At 34.9% G+C, this 22,824-nt stretch overlaps 1 protein-coding gene across 6 annotated transcripts in view; it reads right to left on the minus strand.

Moving 5' to 3' along the window:
* Nucleotides 1-22,824, minus strand: part of Vps13c (vacuolar protein sorting 13 homolog C) — a 188,869-nt gene that overhangs the window by 147,892 nt on the left and 18,153 nt on the right. For 3 of the 6 annotated variants that reach the window (XM_074066100.1, XM_074066104.1, XM_074066105.1), the window contains exons 4-11: nt 21,324-21,419; nt 18,093-18,194; nt 11,905-11,967; nt 11,100-11,135; nt 7,282-7,347; nt 6,901-7,010; nt 3,486-3,545; nt 1,026-1,085 (exon numbers count right to left, since the gene is read on the minus strand). In XM_074066100.1, coding sequence (XP_073922201.1) covers nt 1,026-1,085; nt 3,486-3,545; nt 6,901-7,010; nt 7,282-7,347; nt 11,100-11,135; nt 11,905-11,967; nt 18,093-18,194; nt 21,324-21,419 — 593 coding nt within the window. The remainder of the gene's footprint in view (nt 1-1,025; nt 1,086-3,485; nt 3,546-6,900; nt 7,011-7,281; nt 7,348-11,099; nt 11,136-11,904; nt 11,968-18,092; nt 18,195-21,323; nt 21,420-22,824) is intronic. The other 3 variants (XM_074066101.1, XM_074066102.1, XM_074066103.1) reach the window with 3 other exon arrangements.

Genomic DNA, 22,824 nt, shown 5'->3' on the forward strand with positions numbered 1-22,824 from the left:
GGATGGTGAGAGAGGTAGCTATAATTAATAAAGTGGGGATAGCTACATACTAAATAAATATCCCTGTTAGATATTCACAATATTTATTAGCAGAGTTAAAAGTATTGTAAAGTCCTACAGTTTTTTAAAATGAACACACTTGTTTAATTAGTACTTTAATAAGTACTCTTATTTGATAAGAAAATATTTTTCCTACAACAACTAATTATATCTCAATTGACTAAAGCTTCACAAATACCACTGGGAAATATTAATTTTATCTAGTTTCTTCACTCAATGGTGAAGAAACCAAGTAAGTAGTAATTACAGAGCATCACATAGGAAGAAGCTGAGTCAAAACATTTTATCCACCACTTGATCTATTTTTATTGACAGTGACCATTTAAAATAAGTGTATTTTCACTTTTGAGACAGACTTTATCTTCTTTGAAACAGACATTATCTTCTGGCATTACAGCTGGCACTTTTATCGTAACACGAAGGTGGCCAGGTTTTCTGTAAATATCAGTATTTTATATAGTCAAAAGCAGTTAATAAAAATCAGTCCATTTACTATAAGCTTGTACTTAATTTCAGCATTTCCCAAAGTGTTTGAAGCTCTGATATATTGATTTTGGTCTAGTCTTAGATAAGATGTATCTGTAGACACATCTTATCTAAGACTAGATAAGACATTTTTGCAGAGTAAATATTCAAACTTCAAATTGATGATACTTTCAGGGCAAGGTAGAACCAGATAAGGGGTTTCTATGAAGTTCTGATCGCTGTATACTGACTTTCATTGCCCAATTCTGACTTTAATCTGTTTAAACCCTGACATTTCATACCTATACAAATGTAAAAATTAATCTACACAAAAGAAATTTGAAATTTTTATATATAGCAAGTTGGTTTTTAAAAACACAAATATCTAGACTTGTAATTCACACTAATGGCACATTCTGATTCACCACTTCTTCAAGAAGGTATATTAAGTATTTGTACCAGGAAAGAGACAGAATTTTCACTCTACTAAAATATAATACCTTGTATATAATTTTTTCTGCTTCATTTAATATGCAGGGAGTCCAGTGTTCATTTGTAGTCTAAAAAGAAAAGGGAGAAACTGAAATATGCTCTAAATGTCACACAACAGTGCTATAATATTTTTAAACAGTGGCATAATAATTAAGTAACAAAAGACATCTAGCTAATGTCAGCTACTTGTTTCTCTACCTATTTATATGGCATAAACAAAGGAATAATGAAAAACTGAGTTCCTTGATTCAGAAAATAATTATTGGGCTACTATGTGTCTGAACTGTGGAAGGAATTCTGTTTTTAGTTATCTAAAAACAGACAGCCAGCAACTACTCTACTGAAGAAGGTATAAGGTCTTAAGAAACTTTACTGTACAGTAGGATAAAAACCAGGAGAGCATGGAAATCACAGTTCTACCATGTCAGCAAGCCAAATACTAAACTTACTTAATACCAAGGGCATTACTAATAAACTAGTGGGATGTTTCAGAGGGAGGACAGAGTCAGAGTACAGTGGGTGGGAACTGGCAGGAGGTGAGAAAGGAGGATAGCATGGGAAGAAAGAAAACTCAAAGTCTGGTTAGAAACAAAGAGAAGGCAGTAGTTAAGGAGTCTGAATTGGGTGTGTGAAAGGAAAGGAGGGTCTTTTTAATTTTGTTGTAAAGGAGAGACAAGAATGTGTTTAAAAGACTTGTGGAGTGACAACTCTCTAGCAAGTGTGAGGCCCTTAGTTCAAACCCCAGTACCACAAAAAGAAAAAAAAAATGTGTTTAAATGCTTATATGAAGGAGATGGGAGGGAAAAAGAGAGAGAGAAGGGGGGGGGTTGAAGATTTAGGACAGAGAGGGAGAGTGATGGAAAGAAGGAAAAAGGGATGAAGGTAGGGAAGTGTAGGTAAGATCCTGATCAGAAGTGGAAGACTACTGTAGCTTTAAATGTTAGGTTGTAATCGGAAAGATGGAAGAATGATATAGACACAAAAGAGATAGGTGGTTTCCTGTTACTGTCATTAATAACAGCCACTCTAGTAGTTGAAGAAGTAATTGAGCCAGACAGTGTGTCAAGGACTTTAACCAGACTAACTCATTTAATCACAAAAGCATTAAAAGGAAGGTACCTCTCAACCAGGGAATAAATGTAGTTTAGATAGAAGCATCAACGTGGTACCCAGTATAATAAAACATTACAGGTCTTTGATAAAATACAATGGGGAACATAAAAGAGGCAATGGCAAATCCTATGAGGGAAGTACAAAAAGAATGAGAGAGACAAAGTAATATCTCACATAAGTATGAAAACCTGAGGAGAATCACCAGGCAGACAAAGGGAAGAGTGATACAGAAAATAAGGCAGAATGAAGAGTCTAATCAAAGATACAGAGAATCAAGCAGCACTCACTAAGAAAACTACACATTCTTATGCACTAGGGCCTCTTATCAGATTCTAGAAAGTACATGCTATTTGTACTTTGCTTTCTTTGTTAGAAGCTCAAAGTTAAATACTATGGTACTTATGACCTCAATGAGTGTTAGTCTAAGAACTCAGTTTCTGTTCTCTTAAAAGGTATTATGGTATACTTCTATCTTTTATCAAAAGCTACTTCAAATGCACTTTGGAAATAAGCAGAGAATAATCAATATGAAGCACAGGCTTCCAGACTCCCTTTCTTTCTGTCTCCAGCTCTTCATTGTTTCTACTTTGTTCTTTGGCTCCATGTCAATCTCTACTTCTCTACATGCACCTATCTTTCTTAAGTTTCCATATAATTATGTCCTTCTGTCTGCTTCTCTGTTATCTTCCTCTTCTTTCCCTACTGAGGACCTCCCCATATAACCAGTCACAAGACAAACTGTGCACAGTATACTTTACTGTTTGTTACAATTGACTTTAAAAGTACTTAAGTGAAACACATCTTTTTATCCACAGAAAAACATAGTTTAGCTAGTTTTTCATTTTCATACCTCAAAACAGGTTTCTTACAACTTAGTTGCCAATAAGAGAGAAAAAAAATGTCTATCTTGTGTATGCATAACTCTACCCTTTAGGAGAAAAACACTGCATTATGAAGTATCTAATCAAAACAACTTGACACACATCCTAGTGGAACACATATGTGTGCACATAAACAAACACACCTGCCCCAATCCCGTGAGCCTGTACCAAGTATGAGTATAGAACTCCACAGAAACTCAAATGTTCCTACTTCCCCCGAGTTTATGATACCACTTTTATTACTTCCAATTTGTTTGATAAGTGTATTCTGATATTTGTTCCCAGGAAACAAAAATAATTAGAAAATATAATAGCACCAATAAACATGTTCAATTTCTAGAAAAGTTATAGCAAGATAATTCATAAAAAGTGTAATAGCTATTTGTAGCAATAGTTGATTTTGGTTGATTCAGCTTGTGACTTCAGAATAGTATTTTACAGGTTGCACAGACATTTTAAGTAAGGCAAAATTACCAATAAACTAAATTCTCCCAATGTGACACCAAATGAAAGAGGTCTCGCTACATCAGTCACCTGCCAAAAAAGAAAAAGGACATTTAAATACACTGAATGTGAAAGTGAATGCACATTATACCCTTTACAATAGGCAGCAGATGGAAAGTATTTACAAATAAATGACACAAGTTAAAAGGAAGGAGAGGAAGGCAAAAGCATGCTGGCATTATTCATCTTTCACAGTACCAACACTGCTATGACACTAGTATGGCAATTTCCCTGTAGGACTCTTCTTACTAGAAGTAACTATGATCAAACAGATTCTTTGCTAGAGTAGAAAGGGACAGTCTTTTTAAGTGTGTCATTAAAGATGTTCTTCACCGAAAAGTAAAACCAGATGCTAAAGAAGACACTACCACTAAAAACCTGATCAAACATGCAAGATTTTCACCCTTGGAGATGTGAACTGTTTAGGCCTCCCCTCCTCTTTCTTTCTTTGGGGGTGTGGTACTGGGTTAAACTCATATTCACTTGGTAGGCAGATGTCCACCTCCTGAGCCACATCCCCAATCCTTTTTTCTTTTAGTTCTTTTTCAAGTAGGTTCTTGAGTTTTTACCAGGGGCCAGCCACAGACCACATCTTCCTCAGAGCTGGAAAAACAGGAAAGCACCACCACACCTACCTGCAAGCCTTTACTTTTCTTAACACTTAAATAAAAGCTTCATTAGGAATAAACTAGATTTTCTTTAGAGATAGGGTATCACTATGTAGGCCAATCTGGCCTCAAACTCACAATCCCCTTGCCTTAGCTTCCTGAGGGCTGGGATTATAGGCATGCACCTCCACAATGGCCTATAAATTCTTAATATTTCCTCAGTCTCTATTCCCAAAATCTATTAATGATAAGCTGTTGTTCTATTTCTAACCTTCAATACCTAAGTTGTATTTATACACTGTGCTTAAACTACTCAACAATGTGCACAGTATCATTGACTAGGACATCCTAGAGATGTTCAAATTTCTTATAGAATTGTCTGGCCATGACAGAAACTAGGAAACTCAGGAGAGGGAACGCTAAAGTCCTAAATCATCCAGTGGAACTCCATAGTTTTGTCACATGAACCACTCGCAAATAATAGGAAGTATACATATGTATATGCTCTAGAGTAGTTGAAAAGCACACATAAAGCTATGGGTCTTATTTTTAATTAATATCGAATATATAATGATTTACAGTAACATATTCCTTTTATCGTATACTCATCTTTTTTATACCTACAAATAACTACTTCAGAATAACTTGCAACTATTTCAAAAGAAACTTTAACAAAACACAACTCCAAATTACTACAATTATCCAGCAAACATCTTTATGATAAATTATTACTTCTCCCATTTTTAACTGTTTCTCATATCCTAGATACAAATAAGATAATCAAGTTGAAAGATATCTTATATAAGAGCGCTTTGCACTTTTTCATTTTCTTCCCTTTATTTTATCACTGGTATCAATTTAAATATGATTCATGCTATTTATCTGACTCCTGCACATTTTTTTTCCTATTAAATGAAGAGACATAATGTGCCTTTCTAATTGTAGTTAATCAGTAAAAAGCTTATTAGGCTCAAACTGAGGTTCTCATTCAGTCACATCATTAGGGAATTTCTGTTGATTTAGTGGACATGAACAACTGCATGTATTAAACCTAGCACAATGTGATGTTTCTGTATATGTAAACACTGGAAAATCAAATCAGGGTATAAACATACTTAGCAACTTACATGCTTAGCATTTTCTTATGGTGAAAACATTTAAAATCTACTCTTATGGCAATTCTGAATTACACATTATTACTAACTATAGTGACAATATTTCTCCTGTCTAACTGCACTTTCTTCCTCTCCTTCCTGCCCCCAATTTCTGATAACCACCATTCTAGTTTCCATTTCAATGAGTTTGACTTTTTTTTTTTTTTTTGGCAGTACTGGGGTTTGAACTCAGGGTCTACACGAGTCATTCCACCAACCCCTTTTTTGTGATGGGTTTTTTTCTAGACAGGGGCTCACAAACTGTTTGCCCAGGCTGGTTTCAATTCACAGTCCTCCTGATCTCTGCCTCCTGAGAAGTTTCACTTTCTTAGACACCACATACAAGTAAGATCACGAAGAAATGTTTTTTCTATGCCTAATTTCACTTAACATAATGATCTCCATTTCCATCCATTTTGTTGATGGATGTTGTTCCTTTTTTAAGGCTGAACAGAATTTAATTGTGTACGCACACATTTTCATTGTCCATTCATCTGCTGAAAGACACTTCAGCTGTTTCCATATCTTAGCTACTATGAATAATGTTTTCAATGAATACATGACTGCATGTCATGTATTTCAAAATAGTGATTTTGATGTTTTTAGCTATTTACCCAGAAGTAAGATTGCTGGAATTTACATTAATTTCATTTCCAGTTTTTTAGGGCAACTCCCCAGTTTTCTAAAACAGGTATACTAATTTACATTCCCACCTATAGTGTGTAAGTGTTCCCATTTCTCCACAGTTTTAATCAGTTTTTTAAGTCCATATGTTGAATACACTTTATTTTCCTGAGTTTGTTATAAATGTGGACACTTGTAACTTAGATTTTTTAAGACATTTGTTTGCTACTAAAAATTCTCATTAGTAACACCATAAAACCAAAAAGTAAAGTTTGAATAAAATAGAGTATTTTAAAAATGTAAGGATGTGCTACTGAATATTAAGCTACATAGAGAATGTAGGAAAGGAAAAACCTGTATGTCAGTATTGCTTTAATTCAACTCAAACTTTAGAAAAATGAAAAATCAAAAAAAAATGCAAACTCATTTGTAGAAGAAATGGAAAAACACTTCCAATTTCCTGAGTAAATGATAAAATTCTTACATGTGCTTTCTTACATGTTCTTCAAAGTTTTGAACAACATATATTAATCTCAAGATATAACATTAACTAAGTTAAACACCTCAACTGATTTAAACTTGTGCATGTAAGGAATGTGACTGCTTGTGGGTAATTCATTCCAACTCCATGGGCTATACCCAAGTGGCCAGAATCTTAAGAGTCCCACTTTGTGGACATAAAAGGAAATTAGTTTCTTTAAATTATACCACACACAAAAATGGCAAAATTCAAAAAAAGAAGAGAACAATCTATGTGGTGGCTTTAAGCTATATTTACATTTGTAGATGCCTAACACAGATAAAGGAGTTACGGAAACATAATCATTAAAAAAAAAAACAAAACTCAACTTTGGATTTAAATTGGGTAGAGGTAATTCACATATACACAAGAAATCATAATACAATACATAATACACAATCATAATACTTCATACATACACAAGAAGTCAAGATACACATTTAATTACCAACTTAAACCAAGAAACTAAAATGACTTACATCATCTTCATATTTAATGTGAATGTCTGTAATTTTTACTTGTACATTTTTTATTACTTGAGTTGCCAATTTTTCCAAAAATGTATCCTTTCTGGCTTCTTTTGGCTTATCTATAAAAAACAGACAAATACAAGCTCAGGGGTTGAAATTCTTACATACCTCTTAAATAAAGAACAAAGGAGAGCTGGGGTACTACTCAATAGAAATTACACCTATTCTTGTCTTTTTCTTTAAGATGTATTTTAGAATGTAATATGCATTTCCAACTTAAAACTTACATATGAAGTTAAATTGTAATCTAACATTAATTTTACCTTCCAAGACGGAAATCAAGTGGCAATGTGTATAAAAACACATGGCATAAAAACTACTTTTACCTACCTTTTGAGCGATCAAGACCTTTAAAACGTTTCTTAAAATGTTTTTTGTGCTTTTTACGCTTACGTCCTTCTCAGTGGAAGCATTTTAGTGAGAAAAGGATAAAATTCAAGTTAGTAGACAAGAGGACAGAAAAGAAAATAAGAATTCTTCCTGACAGCAAATCATTAAACTCACTGTTACCTTATCCTAAACTGACCTATTATTTCAATACAAACTCAAGTTCACAAATATTCTTTAGTCTAGACTAACATTCTGCAGTAAAGAATAACCTTCTTTAATCTAAAAAACGACTTGTGGGGTACAATTATACAGAAACTGGATAAAATGTCCGTTCTCAATGTCCTTTATAATTATTTATGACTTTACAACATGAAGTTTCACTTTAACATCAATGTTATCAAAATATTGGAAATGTAATCATGATAACACAAAACTTTCAGGAAAAGGTTTTGATAAATGTGTGGTACAGTCATTAAGAACAAATGAAATGAATGGGTATAATGCTGACAGATGACCTCCTCTCCATCATACAACTCACAAAATCATATCATGAGCTGGTGGAGTAGCTCAAGCCGTAAGAGCACCTGCCTCTGCAAGCATGAGGCCCTAAGTTCAAACCCAAATGCTTTCAAAATAAATAAATGAACAAACAAAATCATTCAATGAGCTAAGTATAAAAATAAGAACAGCACAAAATGAACATTGGACTGTACATTCAGTTAGTTCAGTAATTTATTTAAAACCTCATCCTTTCTTTATTTGGTATTCCCTCAGTACATTTTGTCATTAACCAATATCTTTCTTACCCAACTTTGCAATTTTTACATTTAACTGCCTACTAAGCATCACCTCAAGTCCACAAATTTTTTGAGCTCTCTGCACAGAAAGCAGACCTTTTTGAGATCTCTGCACAGATCTTTTACCTCTGAACCTCACCTCCTGCTAAAGGTCCTTCAGTAACACTGCCAGATTGATGTCTTCTAAAACACTAATTGAGTCTGCTAATCCCCTCTTCACAATTATTTAAAGGTGCTATGCAGCATGCCAGAGAAAATTAAAATATGTTTTCATGACATAGAAGGTACTACCTGTCCTCCTCTATCTCCTTACACTGAAAAGTACAGAAATGTTGTTTGTCATTTCCAGAACAGGACGTACATTCTAAGTAAGGCCAATGCCTCTCCACACATGTCATTCCCTGAACTTGGGCTGCCCTCGCTGAAGTTCTTTACCAAACAAATTTCTAGGGGCTCTCAATCCAAGTCTAAGATTACTACTGTGTGAATCCTAACTACTTTAATCAGCTCCAGGAACTGAACCAAATAGAGAATGTCAATTGACAGTGGTTACACTGTATTTGTAGTGTTATAAAAATTCTCTTGGCATCAGGCAGGAGGCTTTATTTGGTAGGAACCTTCCATTAGGACAAGGATTAAGCTATGGACACAAAGTACACAATACTTACCTGTTCGAATGAATCAAAAATAACTTGTAAAAAACTATGTAAACTCAACGTTATAATATTTGAAAAAATATATGTGAAATGTAACTTGAAATTTCTAAATCCTGTTGATATTTGCAAATGGTTCTACTATAAAATTAAGAACCCAATTCTGATTACAAGAATAAAACTCTTGAGTTTTAAGAAGAAATGACTTAGTAAATACATAACTGTGTCTGGATGGCACAGATACCAATGCTACTTGCCACAGCAAAGTCCCTGACACTATTTCATTCAAAAATTAAAAACACAGAAAACAACAGAGTTCTCAAAAATAAATATAAAAAATATGATTTGAAAAGAAATAAGGCAGCCAGCAACTTTCAGAGACGTGTAGTTTCTCCTCATACCTGACCTGTTATCTTCCAATTTTTCCAGCTTTTCTAGCACCATGTCCTACCTTTGATCTCAATGTTAGATGCACCGGGGCAAACCTCTCCAGTTTCAGATCTATGTAGTTTTTCTAATTCTCGATTGCACTCTAAAACAATTCTCAAGTATATGGTCTCAGAACCCTTTCACACATTTAAAACTTGAGGATTCTAAAGAGCTTTTTATTGATATGGGTTATAACTATTGGTTACTGATCATGCTGGGATTCAAAACCAATATTTTAAGCACTTTTATTAATTTATTTAAAACTATATGACTGAACAGATAACATATATTTCTAAAAATTAAATATACAGCTCAAAACAATAACTTGCAGTGAGAAGAGTCACATGTTTTTCAATTCTTACAAATTCCTTTAATGTCTGGCCTAGAAGACAGCTGCATTAATGCTTCTGCCTTCACCCTTTTGGGACATGTTGTTAGAATTAAAGTGTTTTCTGAAAATATGACCTCACTGCAGATATGCAATTGGAAAAGGGACGAGTACTTTCATGGCCTTTTCATGGAACTGTGAACATTCACACCTGATTCAGCAATCTGGAGTTTCATAAGGTAGTTGCATCACAGAATCTGAAATCTTTAAATGAATTTTTCATCCAAATTAAAATCAGTTGGTCCACATTGCACATTAAATGAATGTTTTACACACGCATTTTTTTTTATCATTCATTGGAAATACTGCTTCACTGAATTATGCAAATCTCCCAAATGTTACATCAGCACCCATGTCATCAGAAAATTCTTTAAGTACTTCGGAGCAAAAAGAAGTTTCCTAAAATTCTAATTTTTTCTCAAGCTCAAATTTTATCAGTCACACCAAGAATTGCTACCTTCTTTTGCTTTAAGTTGTTTCACTGAAGTATCTATCACTCACTTAAATCTGAATGATGATAATGTGTCATTCTTTAAGCAAAAATGGTTTTCCATTTTAAAAAAAAAGCAATGAGCTCACAACACAAAGTACATAAACACTTTTCCATGGCACAGTCAACATACTTCAATATGTACAAATGCTTCATGCACACATTATCTTTTGTTGCAATGAATATGATAGAGATGTACTTGAGGTGGTTTATTAAAATTTAAAATTTAGTATTCATCGAAAAAATTTTCAATAGAACTGCTGTGTATCGTTGTGTTTTCTTTTCTGTTTGAGTGCAGGGTAGTGAGGAAAACAATGACTACTGGTACACTGCGGTTTTCTGCACTGAATCACACTAAATTAGCCAGCAATTTCATAAACCATTGCTTTTACACCAACAGCACAAATGTCAACTCAGTGACAAATCAAATTATTATGACTTTTTGAGAACCACTGCTTAAGAATAAAAAAACAGAAACAAACAAACAAAAAAACCTGCCATCAAATAAGGAAAGAAGATACACTCAGAAACTAAAAAGAAGAAATATGACACATTAATTCCTAACCAAGTGAATGAAGATATCATTAACAGAAAGAACTATTATCATTTAAGAAAAAAGGAAACTGAATCAATTTTGTTCTTTATAGTGACCATAGCCTGCTCCTTGTAAAAATAAGACCTGGTGGTTTTCCGATATTCCAATGGGCCACTGGAATTCATTTGTATCTTAGAGGTAGGTTAAAAGGAACAGAAAACATTGCCACTGGCCAAAAACAGAAACTTGGTTCAAATACAACACCCAAAATTGGACAGTAACCCGTAAGAATCCAGATACTATCTTCAAAATTGAACAAAGCAACAAATCAACATAGTCAGCCACACTTACTAAAGGGGTAGATTTTTTAAAAAAGAACTTGTTTTCAGGATAATCACTTAATGCTGGGAATCTGACATGCAAATTTTTCTTCTACTTGTCATATGAATTTTCATATTAAAGAAATTTCTATCTTCAGAAGTAACTAACAGGGCTGGAGGCATGGCTCAAGTGGAAGAGCACTTACCTAGCAAGCACAAGGTTCTGAGTTCAAACCCCAGTACTACAACAAAAAAAATCAGAAATAAACTCTAACAGAAATAATGCTTGCTGTGATTAAAGTATTAACAAGCTCTGAAGAATTATACAAAGCATAAAATTTAATAAATCAAACTTTACTTATAATATTAAAAATTATTACTGTGTTTGGTAGACTTCCTAGCATATAAAAGAATCCTGCTGTAAATCCTAAAGCAAACAGCCTTCAATTTGCCTTTGTGAAGCTTCAAATCACAGTATGCTATACAGGATAGCGGTCTAGAGGTGCCTACAGAGCTGCTGTAGAGTGAATCAGAGATATGAGAAGAAATGAAGACGGGTATCCCATCAAGTTCTAAAAACGCTTGGCCAAAAACAATTCCACATTATTACTTTACACAAGTTTCAGTACCGCTGCTATATAGGAAAGAAGTGCTTACTTGAAAAACTACTAGTGTACTCGAAAACTAGTAAAGCCCAAAGGCAGTACAAACTTCACAATTATCTATGGATCAAACTGGGAACTTCAAAAAGCCAGTGAGTTATTTTTGTGTACCCAAGAACAGCAGGCACCCAGCACAGCTTCCACACGAAGAGACTCAAACATTTAGTGAATGAATAAATGACTATAGAAGGTAGGGAAAAGGAAATGATGGTCCAGGTGGAAAACATGAAATACATTTCCATATTTTTCGAAAGGACGGCACAACATCAAATAGACTCCAGTAAAAGCACAAGCATAGGCAAGCATGTAATATTTATGCAGTGGAATTTAATTAACCATGCGTACCCACCAGGCTTGATGTCCTTGTAGACAAAGTTTTCCAAGCCATATATGAACTCCCCTGAATGTGCACCTGAAATCCGTATGGCAGCAGTAATCAAAATGCAAAGCATTTAAAAGACATCTTCAATTTCACATGTGAACTATGCCTGCACTGAATTTCAAAGAATTAGAAATGACATATTATGCAACTGAAATTCAATGAGGCCAAAACCATAATTTCTAAGGAAATACTCACAGCGACTCCATTTTCATTCTTTTAGCATATGAGTTCATAAAACAAAAATTCTGAGTTAAAATTGTAACAATCATTTCAAATGAAGCAAGACACGAAAACAATTATGGCTAATAACACATTGAAATCTTTGAAAAATCTTCAAACAGAACAAAAATCTGCAATTTAGTTCTCTTTTTGCCTGTCATTTGGCCCATTTTCAGAAACTGTGATACTTGACACTGATTTTAGGAGTCGGCTGAAATGATCTCACCTTACTTTAGAGTGATCTGTTCCTTTTAGACAGACTGGCTGAAACCTTTCTATTCTTTCTGTTAATGACTGCGAGAAGCACCAAGTACAATTTTCCTCTCCAAATCTAGCTTAGCGAGACATCACTACGAGTTTAACCTCCATACAACACAGCTCTGATTAGCCACTCCCTGGATTACGAAGAAAGAAAAAGGAAAACTTACTGACACCCCTCAACAGCTACAGACTAAATGCACTATAGTGCAGGGTTAACAATACAGGATCTAGAGCCAGACTGAGTACAATTTCTGGTTCTACCGTTTTCTAGCTATGTGACCTAGGACAACTTATTTGACATTCACAGCTTCCTCAACTGTAAAACAGAAATAACAGCACTGATATTATAGGGTGCTAACTGTGATATGAGTTAATTCAGACACGGCATTTTGAATCGTGACTTGCATTAGTAAATGTTCAAAAAATGTTAGCTGTCATTGTCATTATCATTATCTTCATCATTAAGCCACTCAAATCTCTTTAAATTGACCTAAACTTGGCTTCCTAACCTTACATCCAACTACACTCTATCACCTACCAAACCATCACCTGTTCCCCATAGATGCTCTATACTTTTCCTCCTTCACTGTCCCCTCTACCTAGAATGCCCTCTCCTTTCTGCATTCTTTACACCCTGCTGAAATACGTAACTTCACATTGCCTATCCTGATCTCTTTGGCTGAACACAGTATGTTCATTCTGAACTCCCAGACTGTGTACCTCCTTGATAGGACTCAACAATTTTTCCTGCTTATCTTTAAGCAATTCACTTGCCCAATTCAAATGTGAGGGCTTTGACAATAGGGTTCAGGGATTTTCTAATTTTTCTGTTTCTGAGGATGTACAGAGCAGACTGACATCTGATGTTTCAAAAGCCCCTAGAAGCTAGAAGACATTGTCTTCAAACTCCTAATTATAAACCTAGTAGTATATGCCGGACAAAGCAATTCTAGAAATAAAATACAAAGGCTTTCAGCCTTTGAAGGATTTTTCAGAATTATTCTTGAAGCTACTCACTGTATACTGTATCTAGCAAAAAAAGAAAAGTAGGAGAAAAAAAAAGCAAGGGACGAAGAGAACAGTTCATTTTTTTAAAAAGTTCAGTCGTAGATCTCTCTTGCCTGGCATGTGCAGCCCTGGGTTTAATTCCACAGCACTGTAAAAATGAAACAAAGCAGTTCAAAGACAGAATGCCAAGGAAAAGAACAGATTGGTGAAGAAGAACAACAGATGGGTTATGGCAACAGGAAAATAATAGCAACACTTGTGTAACAGGCAAATTGCATGTAATACATGAAAAAAATTAGAGGTAAATTAATTTACACAAACAAGCCAAAAAAAGAGGTATTTATAATTCAAGAAAAGCAAATCATTGCATAGTAAAGAAAATATAAGGGCTGGGATGTAGCTTGGTGGTACAGTGCTTGCCTAGCACGCAAGAAGCCTGGGGTTCGATCCCAGCACCAAAAAAGAAAAGACAAAAAAAAAAAAGAAAATATAACCATAGTATACCATCTGACCTATGCAGTGGACAATAATTATACTAGCATAGTGATATAAAAATTGACTGGTAATTTACTAAAAATTACAATATATCCATATTATGAGAAGACAGGGAGGGGATTTAGAGTGAAAGGAGATAGTAAGAGATGTAAAGTCCTTGCCTAGCATAATAAGAATTACTAGAGAATGCCTTATGTCAGGGAACCAGATGATGACAGAATGTGATTCCGTCTAACGAGGGGGTCCCAAGAGTACAAAGTGTGCAACAGCAGACTTCTACTTTCCATCAAGAGGTTCTTCCACAAAACTATCTGATTTTGAGGTGTACATATTTATCACTTTAGTAAACTTAACATTTTAAGCACAGAAACAAGCATTTGGAAATCTTTTGGCCTTACTAGAAAATTATTATAACCCTTTATTTTATGATAGCCTTCACGGTGGGGAGGAGGGGACCTCACTCCAATGAAAAAGGAGATCTGAGTACATTTTCAGTTAAGCAAATTCTCTAGAAATGAAATTATACTTATATTTCAATATTTGTTCCAAAGTTTAATGGCCAGAACTCGTGTTTTAGCGGGTGGAACAAATTAAAATAAATCCATGTTTTAGAGCAGATCAACATGAGAATTTTAGTTTTAATTTAATGCAAGCATTAAAAGACCTGGGAGCAAAATTTTCATAGGTACTCAGTACAAAATGTATACGAAGTTATCATTTTGCCAATTAAACTGACAACTATTAAAGCAGATGAAACTGTACCATTCCTTTCTTACAAATCACTGGAAACTCAAACACTAACTTTCTTTTTTGCACTGCTGAGGTTTGAACTCAGGGCCTACACCTTGAGCCACTACGCTAGCCCTTTTTTGTGAAGGGTTTTTTCAAAATAGGGTCTTGCAAACTATTTGCCCAGGCTGGCTTCAAACTGCCATTCCTCCTGATCTCTGCCTCCTGAGTAGCTAGGATTACAGGCATGAACAACTGGCATTCATCCATCCCACTAAAATATTTTTTAGTAACAAATTATTTCCATCAAAAAAAAGTCAAAAATGACTTTCAGATTTAATCTCAAAAGAGAAAATATAAATTATATGTAATATAAATTAGAAATGTGTAACTAAGTTTTATCAACATATATAAATATATATCATTATGCCTATTCATAAATATATAAAATTACATGGAGAGGCAATATGTTTAACCTGAAGACTTTTAAGAAATAAAATTCTAGTGCTGTCCAAGTCTTTCATTTCTACAGTGCTCCTTCTACATATAATAACAACTGAATGAAAAGAAATAAAAAATGAGGTGCCACTGAAAAAGCCATTTGCAGTTTGCTTCATTTTACACACAAAAACAATACAAACGGAGAAACTGTTTTCCTAAAACTGTATATATTTAAGTTTTAGTAGAAAGGCAAAACATTATTAACTGTGAAAGAGAAAAGGAAAAAATGTTCAGGCTTTTAAAATATTTCTTCCATTATTGTAGCCTCTTTATTTCTGAGTAGTATTAATAACTCTTTATAAAAGAGTATTTCTGCATAAAATGAACATACTTTGTACAAAAAGGATTCAAATCAGTGCTGAAGAACACTAATGAAGGGCACTGTTTGTTGCCCAGGTGTCTGTGAACTCCTGGGCTCAAGTTCAGCCTTCCAAATACCTAGAATTACCATCACCACACTGAGTTGGGAAAACTACTTTTAAAAGAGATTTCTGAGCTGGGCATAGTGGTACACACTTGTAATCCCAGCACTAAGAAGGCTGAGGCAGGAGAATCTCAAGTTCCAAGCCAGCCTCAACTCCACAGAAAGATCCTCTCTTGGGAAGAATTCAATTAAGTCAGCAGTCCATGTTAAAAAATATATATATTTTTTATATATATACACATACACGTACAAATATATATACACATATATTTGTATATATGTACATATATATGTGTATATTTATATACATACATATACGCATGCCACCAAATGACACAAAAATGATGCAAAATACTAAGAACTCCTGTACTCCAATCAGCAACTAGGAAATGCTCTGACTTAAAAGAGATACAAAAAACTAAACTCCCCCAAAATCAATGAACCAATAAAGTGGGCAACTGAACTAAACAGAATTTTTTCAAAGAAAAATCCAAATGGCCAAAAAACACATGAAAAAATGTTCACCATTCCTGACTATAAAGGAAATGCAAATCAAAACGACACCAAGACTCCACCTCACTCCTGTTAGAATAGCTATCATCAAAACACCACTAACCACAAACGTTGGTGAGGATGTGGGGGAAAAGGAACCCTCATACACTGCTGGTGGGAATGTAAGCTAGTGCAACCACTTTGGAAAACAATATGGAGGTTTCTTAAAAAAATAAACATAGACCTGCCATATGATCCAGCAATCCCACCCCTAGGGATATACCCAAAGGAATGCAACTCAGGTTACTCCAGATGCATCTACCTGCACACCCATGTTTATTACAGCACTATTCACAATAGCCAAGTTATGGAAACAGACAAGATGCCCCACTACCGATGAACGGATTAAGAAAGTGTGGTATTTATATACAATGGAATTTTACTCAGCCACAAAGAAGAATGAGATTTTGTCATTCACAAATAAATGGATGAACTGGAGAACATCATCTTAAGTGAAGTTAGCCAGGCTCAGAAGGCCAAAAATCGTATGTTCTCCCTCATACACGGACTTTAGAGCTAAAACAAATGCAGTAATATTACTGGACATGGGTCATATGCTAAGGGGAGAACGCGTACTGGAGGAATAGGGAAAGGGAAGGAAACATAAAACTTGAAAGTATTTGATGAGCCTACTACAGAGGAGCTAATAAAGAAATCTTAAACTGACAGGCCACTATGGGAAGGTGACCAGGAAATAATAAAGAGGTCTGGTAGTGATGAACCAACTTCAGTTATAATACACATGTGCGTGGAAGCAATGCTAGGAGTCTCCCTGTATAGCTATCTTTATCTCAAGCTAGCAAAAACGCTGTCTTTCCTATTATCGCTTATGTCTTCTCTCCAACAAAATTGGAGAAGAGGGCAGAACAGGTTCTGCCTGGATTCCAGAGGGATGGCGGGAAGGGGAGGGAGGACAGGGAGGAGAGATTGCCCAAACAATGTGTACACATATGAATAAATGAACAAACAATAAAAAAAGAGATTAAACAGATCAGACATTGGGAAAGTCCTTCACCTTGTCAACATACAGACTACCATTTTTCATCTCATCCTGTTATTTTATAAACCAAATTTTTAAAAATTTTAGAAAATTTCAAATAAAAAGTTTAATTTCAGAAACCAAGTTCACCATTAATACACTAAAGCATACACCATGCAAACTTAGACTAAGCATAGATACAACTTTTCTTTGAAAGATCATTAGGCAAATGACTGACTTGTTTCACTCAGAATATTTAATGTATTTGAAATGAGAAAATAAACCCTTTGTTAGATGTTAAAGCAACAATGTTGAAGACACTATTAAAAGAATCTGACAACTGCTATTTCATTCTGATGTCCTTGGGGTTCTTACAATACTCAATGATGACCTAGTCTTACCTATCATAGAAAAAGTCCAAATGCCTAATTCTGTCCTCACCAAAATCAATTTTAAACTAATAATCCACCATATTTATGTTTAGACAAAAAACAAAATTTAAAACTTGAAGATGTTGAAATGTTGAGGCCTAAAAGTAATTTTTTTTTAGATATCTTATACAATAGGAAAAAACAGCTAGAACTAAAATTATAACATTTTCTCCAAACATCACTTCATTACTGCAGTTATATTCTTAACCTCTTATCTTGCAAAAGTACAAGAATGCACACAAAGAATATCTTAACTTTGACCAAAATAAAGAGGCCTGCAGGAAAGTACAGAATTTGAAGTCTCCTACAGTAGCAGTTTTACTGCGCTATTTAACTGAAAAGGGAGTATCAAACTGGCAGTGAAATAAATCAATCACAGAAAAAAGGCAATGAGTCACTAAAATACTTACAATCAATACTCTGAGAGAGGATTTTAAAAGATTCTGTCTTTAGAACTGTAGCTTAAGAAGGCCTATGAAAGTACCCTCTTTCAGTTACATTAAATAGATATAAAATATAAGTATATACAACTTATCCAAAACATTAATTTATTTACCTTTCTCTGCTGCTTTTTGAAGGGCATCTTCAATTCGAGAAAGCTCTTTCTGTTTAGTATCTTGCAAGGATTTTTCTTCTTTCTCAGCATCATATTCAATACCTAAAAATATATAATTAATTTATACAAAGGGAAGTGGAATTATACATAAATAAGTGAAGGGAAAAGCTTAGCCTCATTACAATTATGTACATGTAACATAAGTTATTATCTGTAAGTACAAAAACACTTCTGCATTATTTAGATTGGTTTTGCAAAAGTTTAAAAATAAATGATTCCTATTTATTTATGAAGCTTAAATCAAAAAGAAAAAAATGAAGGGAAAGAAATTACCAGGAGAAAGGGAGATAGGAAAAAACAAAGGAGAAGGTCACATAGGTAAAAGAGAAACAGAAAGAAGACAAAAATGTATGAGACTATTGACAGCTATTATACCTCAGTGGTAAAATTTTTAATTAAGGACAAAAACGACGTAATATCAAATATTAGCTGGTATCAATGTACACTATTAAAAACACCTTTAGAAAATAGTTCAGACATGTAAATCAGATATATTAAACTTTCTTTTTGCTAATTATCTTATGTCTGATAATGTATACTAAGGAATAATGCAAACAACTAAAAAGTGTCTACAAGGAGGAGATAATTACTGGGTTCACTAACTATAAGAAACAGTAGATAGGGGGGATTCCAAGATGGCGGCTAGAGGTAGGAAGCAGAAAGCGAACCTCCTATAGTGAAATCTTGGAGAGACGCTGGAGACACACTTTGCAGGCATAATCACTGAGAAAAGGCATAACTTTGACCCCTCCACATCTCCAGCCGGTGCAGAGAATCTCCACTCCACGTTAAACGGAGAAACGAGGAGAGCCCCCGGGGCGCCAGTGGCCGGCGCCCATACGGCTTGGGAAGACGCGGACCAGGTGAGCTTCGCGGTACCGCGGTTCCCCCACAGACAAGCCTGGGCCAGAGCAGCATAGCCCCCTGGACAGACTGACCTCCACCCGGGAAAAAAGAGAAACTGAGTACTAAGCAATAAGAACAGTTAAGACACGCTGGAAAGAGGGTGGGGCGTCCTAAGCGCTGAAGACTGGGGGAAGGGAATCCTTCCCGGGACTGTAAATAAACGAGCGCCGGGCGGGCCGGAGAGCCTCTGGCAGGAGCAGGGCGCGCACCCAGCAACCAGGAGCAGGGACGCTTGTGAGAGGAGGGAAGACCCACTTCCCATGTGAGCCGTAAATAAACACGCAGGCCTGACAACGCGGGGGCAGTGTCACCTTTCCCAGTGCTTGGAAAGTGGAAAGCCTGTAGCAGAGGCTCCCACACAGGAGAACTCTGAGCAAACAAAGCCTGTGGGACCAGGTGAGAGCTAGCTCACCCCAGAGATGTGCATAAATAACGCTGCGAGCTACGGGCTGAGAGCAGCAGGCAGGCAAGCCACAGTTGCAGATACCACTCTCAGAACTGCCTCCAGACGCTTTTTTTTCTTTTTCTCCCTACCTTTGATGAGAGAACATCTGAATTACACCTGCAAGCCGAAAAACTTACTGAAACTGTATTGCATTTGAACTGGGGACACTTGGTGGGGCTGTGTGTGTGTGTGTGTGTGTGTGTGTGTGTGTGTGTGTGTAGTTTTCTTTGCATCCCCTTTGATGAGACAACTACAGAACAACATCTGAGGCACCAACTCCAGGACTCGAGATTGAGACGGACACCCAAATTATTAAGACTGAAACTGCATTGCATATAAACTTGGAAGTTTTTTGGTTTTTTTTTTTGGTTTTTTTTAAATTTTCTATTTTCCATTTTATTTTAATTCATTTTTATATATAGATATTACTTTCATTTACTTTTTATTTTTTTATCTTTGATTTTCAATCCTCTCTCTGTCTCTCTAATGTCTGCTCAGCTTACTGTCGATTAGTACACTAACACTCCCTGTTTATACCTTTGAAACTCTCTTGTCTGATACCTTGTTCTGCTTTCTCCCTCTTGTCTGTATATTTGTTTTCCCCTTTTCTTTAACTTCTTGCTTTCCATCTCAGCTCACTCTTCCATTCTAAATATTACCATTGTTATTATTACAAGCTAGAAAATACTTAATTGCACACAGTACAGGGACAGTAACAACACCAAGGACAATGACGGGAAGACAGAAAAAACAGGGAAACCAGTTTCCCCACAGCAAAAAATTAGTACAGGAACCAGAGGGGAATGAAGAGAACAGAAACTCAGATCCAGACTCCAACAAAATGAAGATAAACTATGCCAAAGGACCCAATGAAGCCCACAAGAATAATTTAAAAGAAGACATACTACAAGTACTCAATGAGAATTTTATAGAGATGATACTGGATAGGGTCAACCAAAATGTACAGGAGACACTCAAGAAATTCCAAGACAATAAGAAACAGTAGATAGCCCATAGTACATTATCAGATAGCCTTACAAAATTGTCACTTGACCATGAAAACTATGAAACATATAAAAAGTGTATACATTAGGTAAAAAAGCCAGATCAATGCTGTATATATAATATGGTAACTATTACTTTTTGTAATTTTGTTTATGGTGAAGACTGGTAAGCAAAATGCAAAACTAAAAATTGTATTTGTGTTATAGTGAAGAAATTAAAAGTAATTTTCCCTAAAACATCCAAACTTTTCAGTTAGATGTATACATCTAACTGAAAAAAACATTAAAAACAGAAGCTACTACTTAAACTTTAATATTTTAAAATACTCCAATTAAAATACTATCATTGCCATCAAAAATTATTATGTCGCACATATTTTAGAACAGAAGCATTCATTTAAAATCAGAAGCAACGAAATGAGGACAAAATAAAATTTCCCACCAGATATCTACAACTTACCACCTCATCACTACCTTCTTAATACTTTATTTCATTTCATTCCTTAATAGTGAATCTACTAATACATCTCAAAAGAATGCTATAGATGCAAAATGATTACTCAGAGAACAGAATAAATCTAAAATAGGTTGAATTTATTCTTTTCAACAATAACATAAAAAATTCTATATACAGCTAGATAATGTGACTACATACATAAAATGTGTGTATATATGTGTGTGTGTGTGTGTGTATGTTCCATGTATCTATATGTTCATTTATTTATACTATCTAATGTCTTAGAATTAGAATACTTAACCCAGAAAACAATTTAATTTTACTGTGATGTAGGAATGATTAAAAAAACAACAACATACTTGCTCCAGGGACAATAAGCAGGTATAATCCCTCCAGGGTAGCAACAACTGCTTCTCCATAAAGGTTTTTCCAAGGAATCTTCAAAGTTAATTTATCTAAAGAAACATAATTAAAATTTTACATCCTTATTTGACTGCTCAAGAGGATACAAATTTCTCTTTCCAGTAAAAGTATAACAAGACTCTCCATGAATACATTATGTATATCAACCAAAAAAATGAAGAAAACTCCAACATTAAAGTTTACAAAGATCTTTTGATTTTATTAAAAATATATATTCACATACTTTATGCATTTCAAGCTTTTTGATAGCTATTATCTCATTTAATATTCCCAAACTGTAAGAAAAATAAAGTAGCTGTTATTTCAATTTTGGACAAAAAGGAAAATTAAGTCAGTGAGGGTGCTGGAAACAGAACTCAGTGCATGACATCTCACTACTGCACATGCTCTCCCACCCCACCAACAACCAAAGCCCTAGAGATCAATTGTAAAATAGCTGTGCAAGATTCCAGGAATTTAAGAAGTGTCCTAAGTACCAGAACTTGAACAGTAAGTAAAAATGTCACAACTGCAAATTTTCAGCCTAAACGCAAGGCATACTGTTTTACATCATGTACTATCAAGTACTGTCATGTTATATATGTCATGTGAATAATGTTATGCAACTCAGGTAAGTTATATTTATAAATCACTTGGACACAGAACACATTTTCTTGCCTAGAAACAATGGAATTAAGGTCATGTCCTTGAGAATGAGCCCACAAAAACTTTCACTCACAACACAGATGAACTAGGGTCCTAATATTATTAACCTGTTTGGGGAACAGAAGAGAAAAGACAGCTCGATTTTAAAATGGGTAAAATCTGTCTTGGGTATCTTCTCATATTTCTTTGTTTATCCTTTTCCCAATCTTTAATGACCTTCTTTCCTGGTCTTTAGGCAGGTCTAATGGCCTAGTCTTCCCTCAATAGTACTACAGTGATTTTGCCCAAACCTTATCTACACCTAAAGTTTTCCATGTTCCAAAAATAAAATACCTTCCTTCCTCGTCATTTGTTTAAAATATTAGTACTGCTAGGCACCAGTGACTCACAACTGTATCCTAGCTACTCAGGAGGCATAAATCAAAAGGATCACGGTTCGAAGCCAGCCCAAGCAAATAGTTCGCAAGACTGTATCTTGAAAATCCCAACACAAAAAGGGCTGGTGGCATGGTTCAAGGTATGGGTCCTGATTTTAAATCCCAGTACCACAAAATAATAAAGTAATAAAATAATGATACTTTTAAAGCTTTGGTTCTCTTGATGCTGGTGACCAAGACTTTAAGGAGAAAAGAATCTGATTTAACTCATATGTGAATGAATGAGTCACCCTAGAATTACCAGCTTTTTTAAAAAAGATGCTCAAAGTTCATACAATTGATAATATACCAAGCTGAAGAAAGAATGTTATGTAAGAGAGGATATTCTGATCACCTGGATGATGATGTAACCAAG

The sequence above is a fragment of the Castor canadensis genome, chromosome 2 (assembly GCF_047511655.1).
Source record: "Castor canadensis chromosome 2, mCasCan1.hap1v2, whole genome shotgun sequence".
NCBI classification, from domain to species: Eukaryota; Metazoa; Chordata; class Mammalia; order Rodentia; family Castoridae; genus Castor; species Castor canadensis.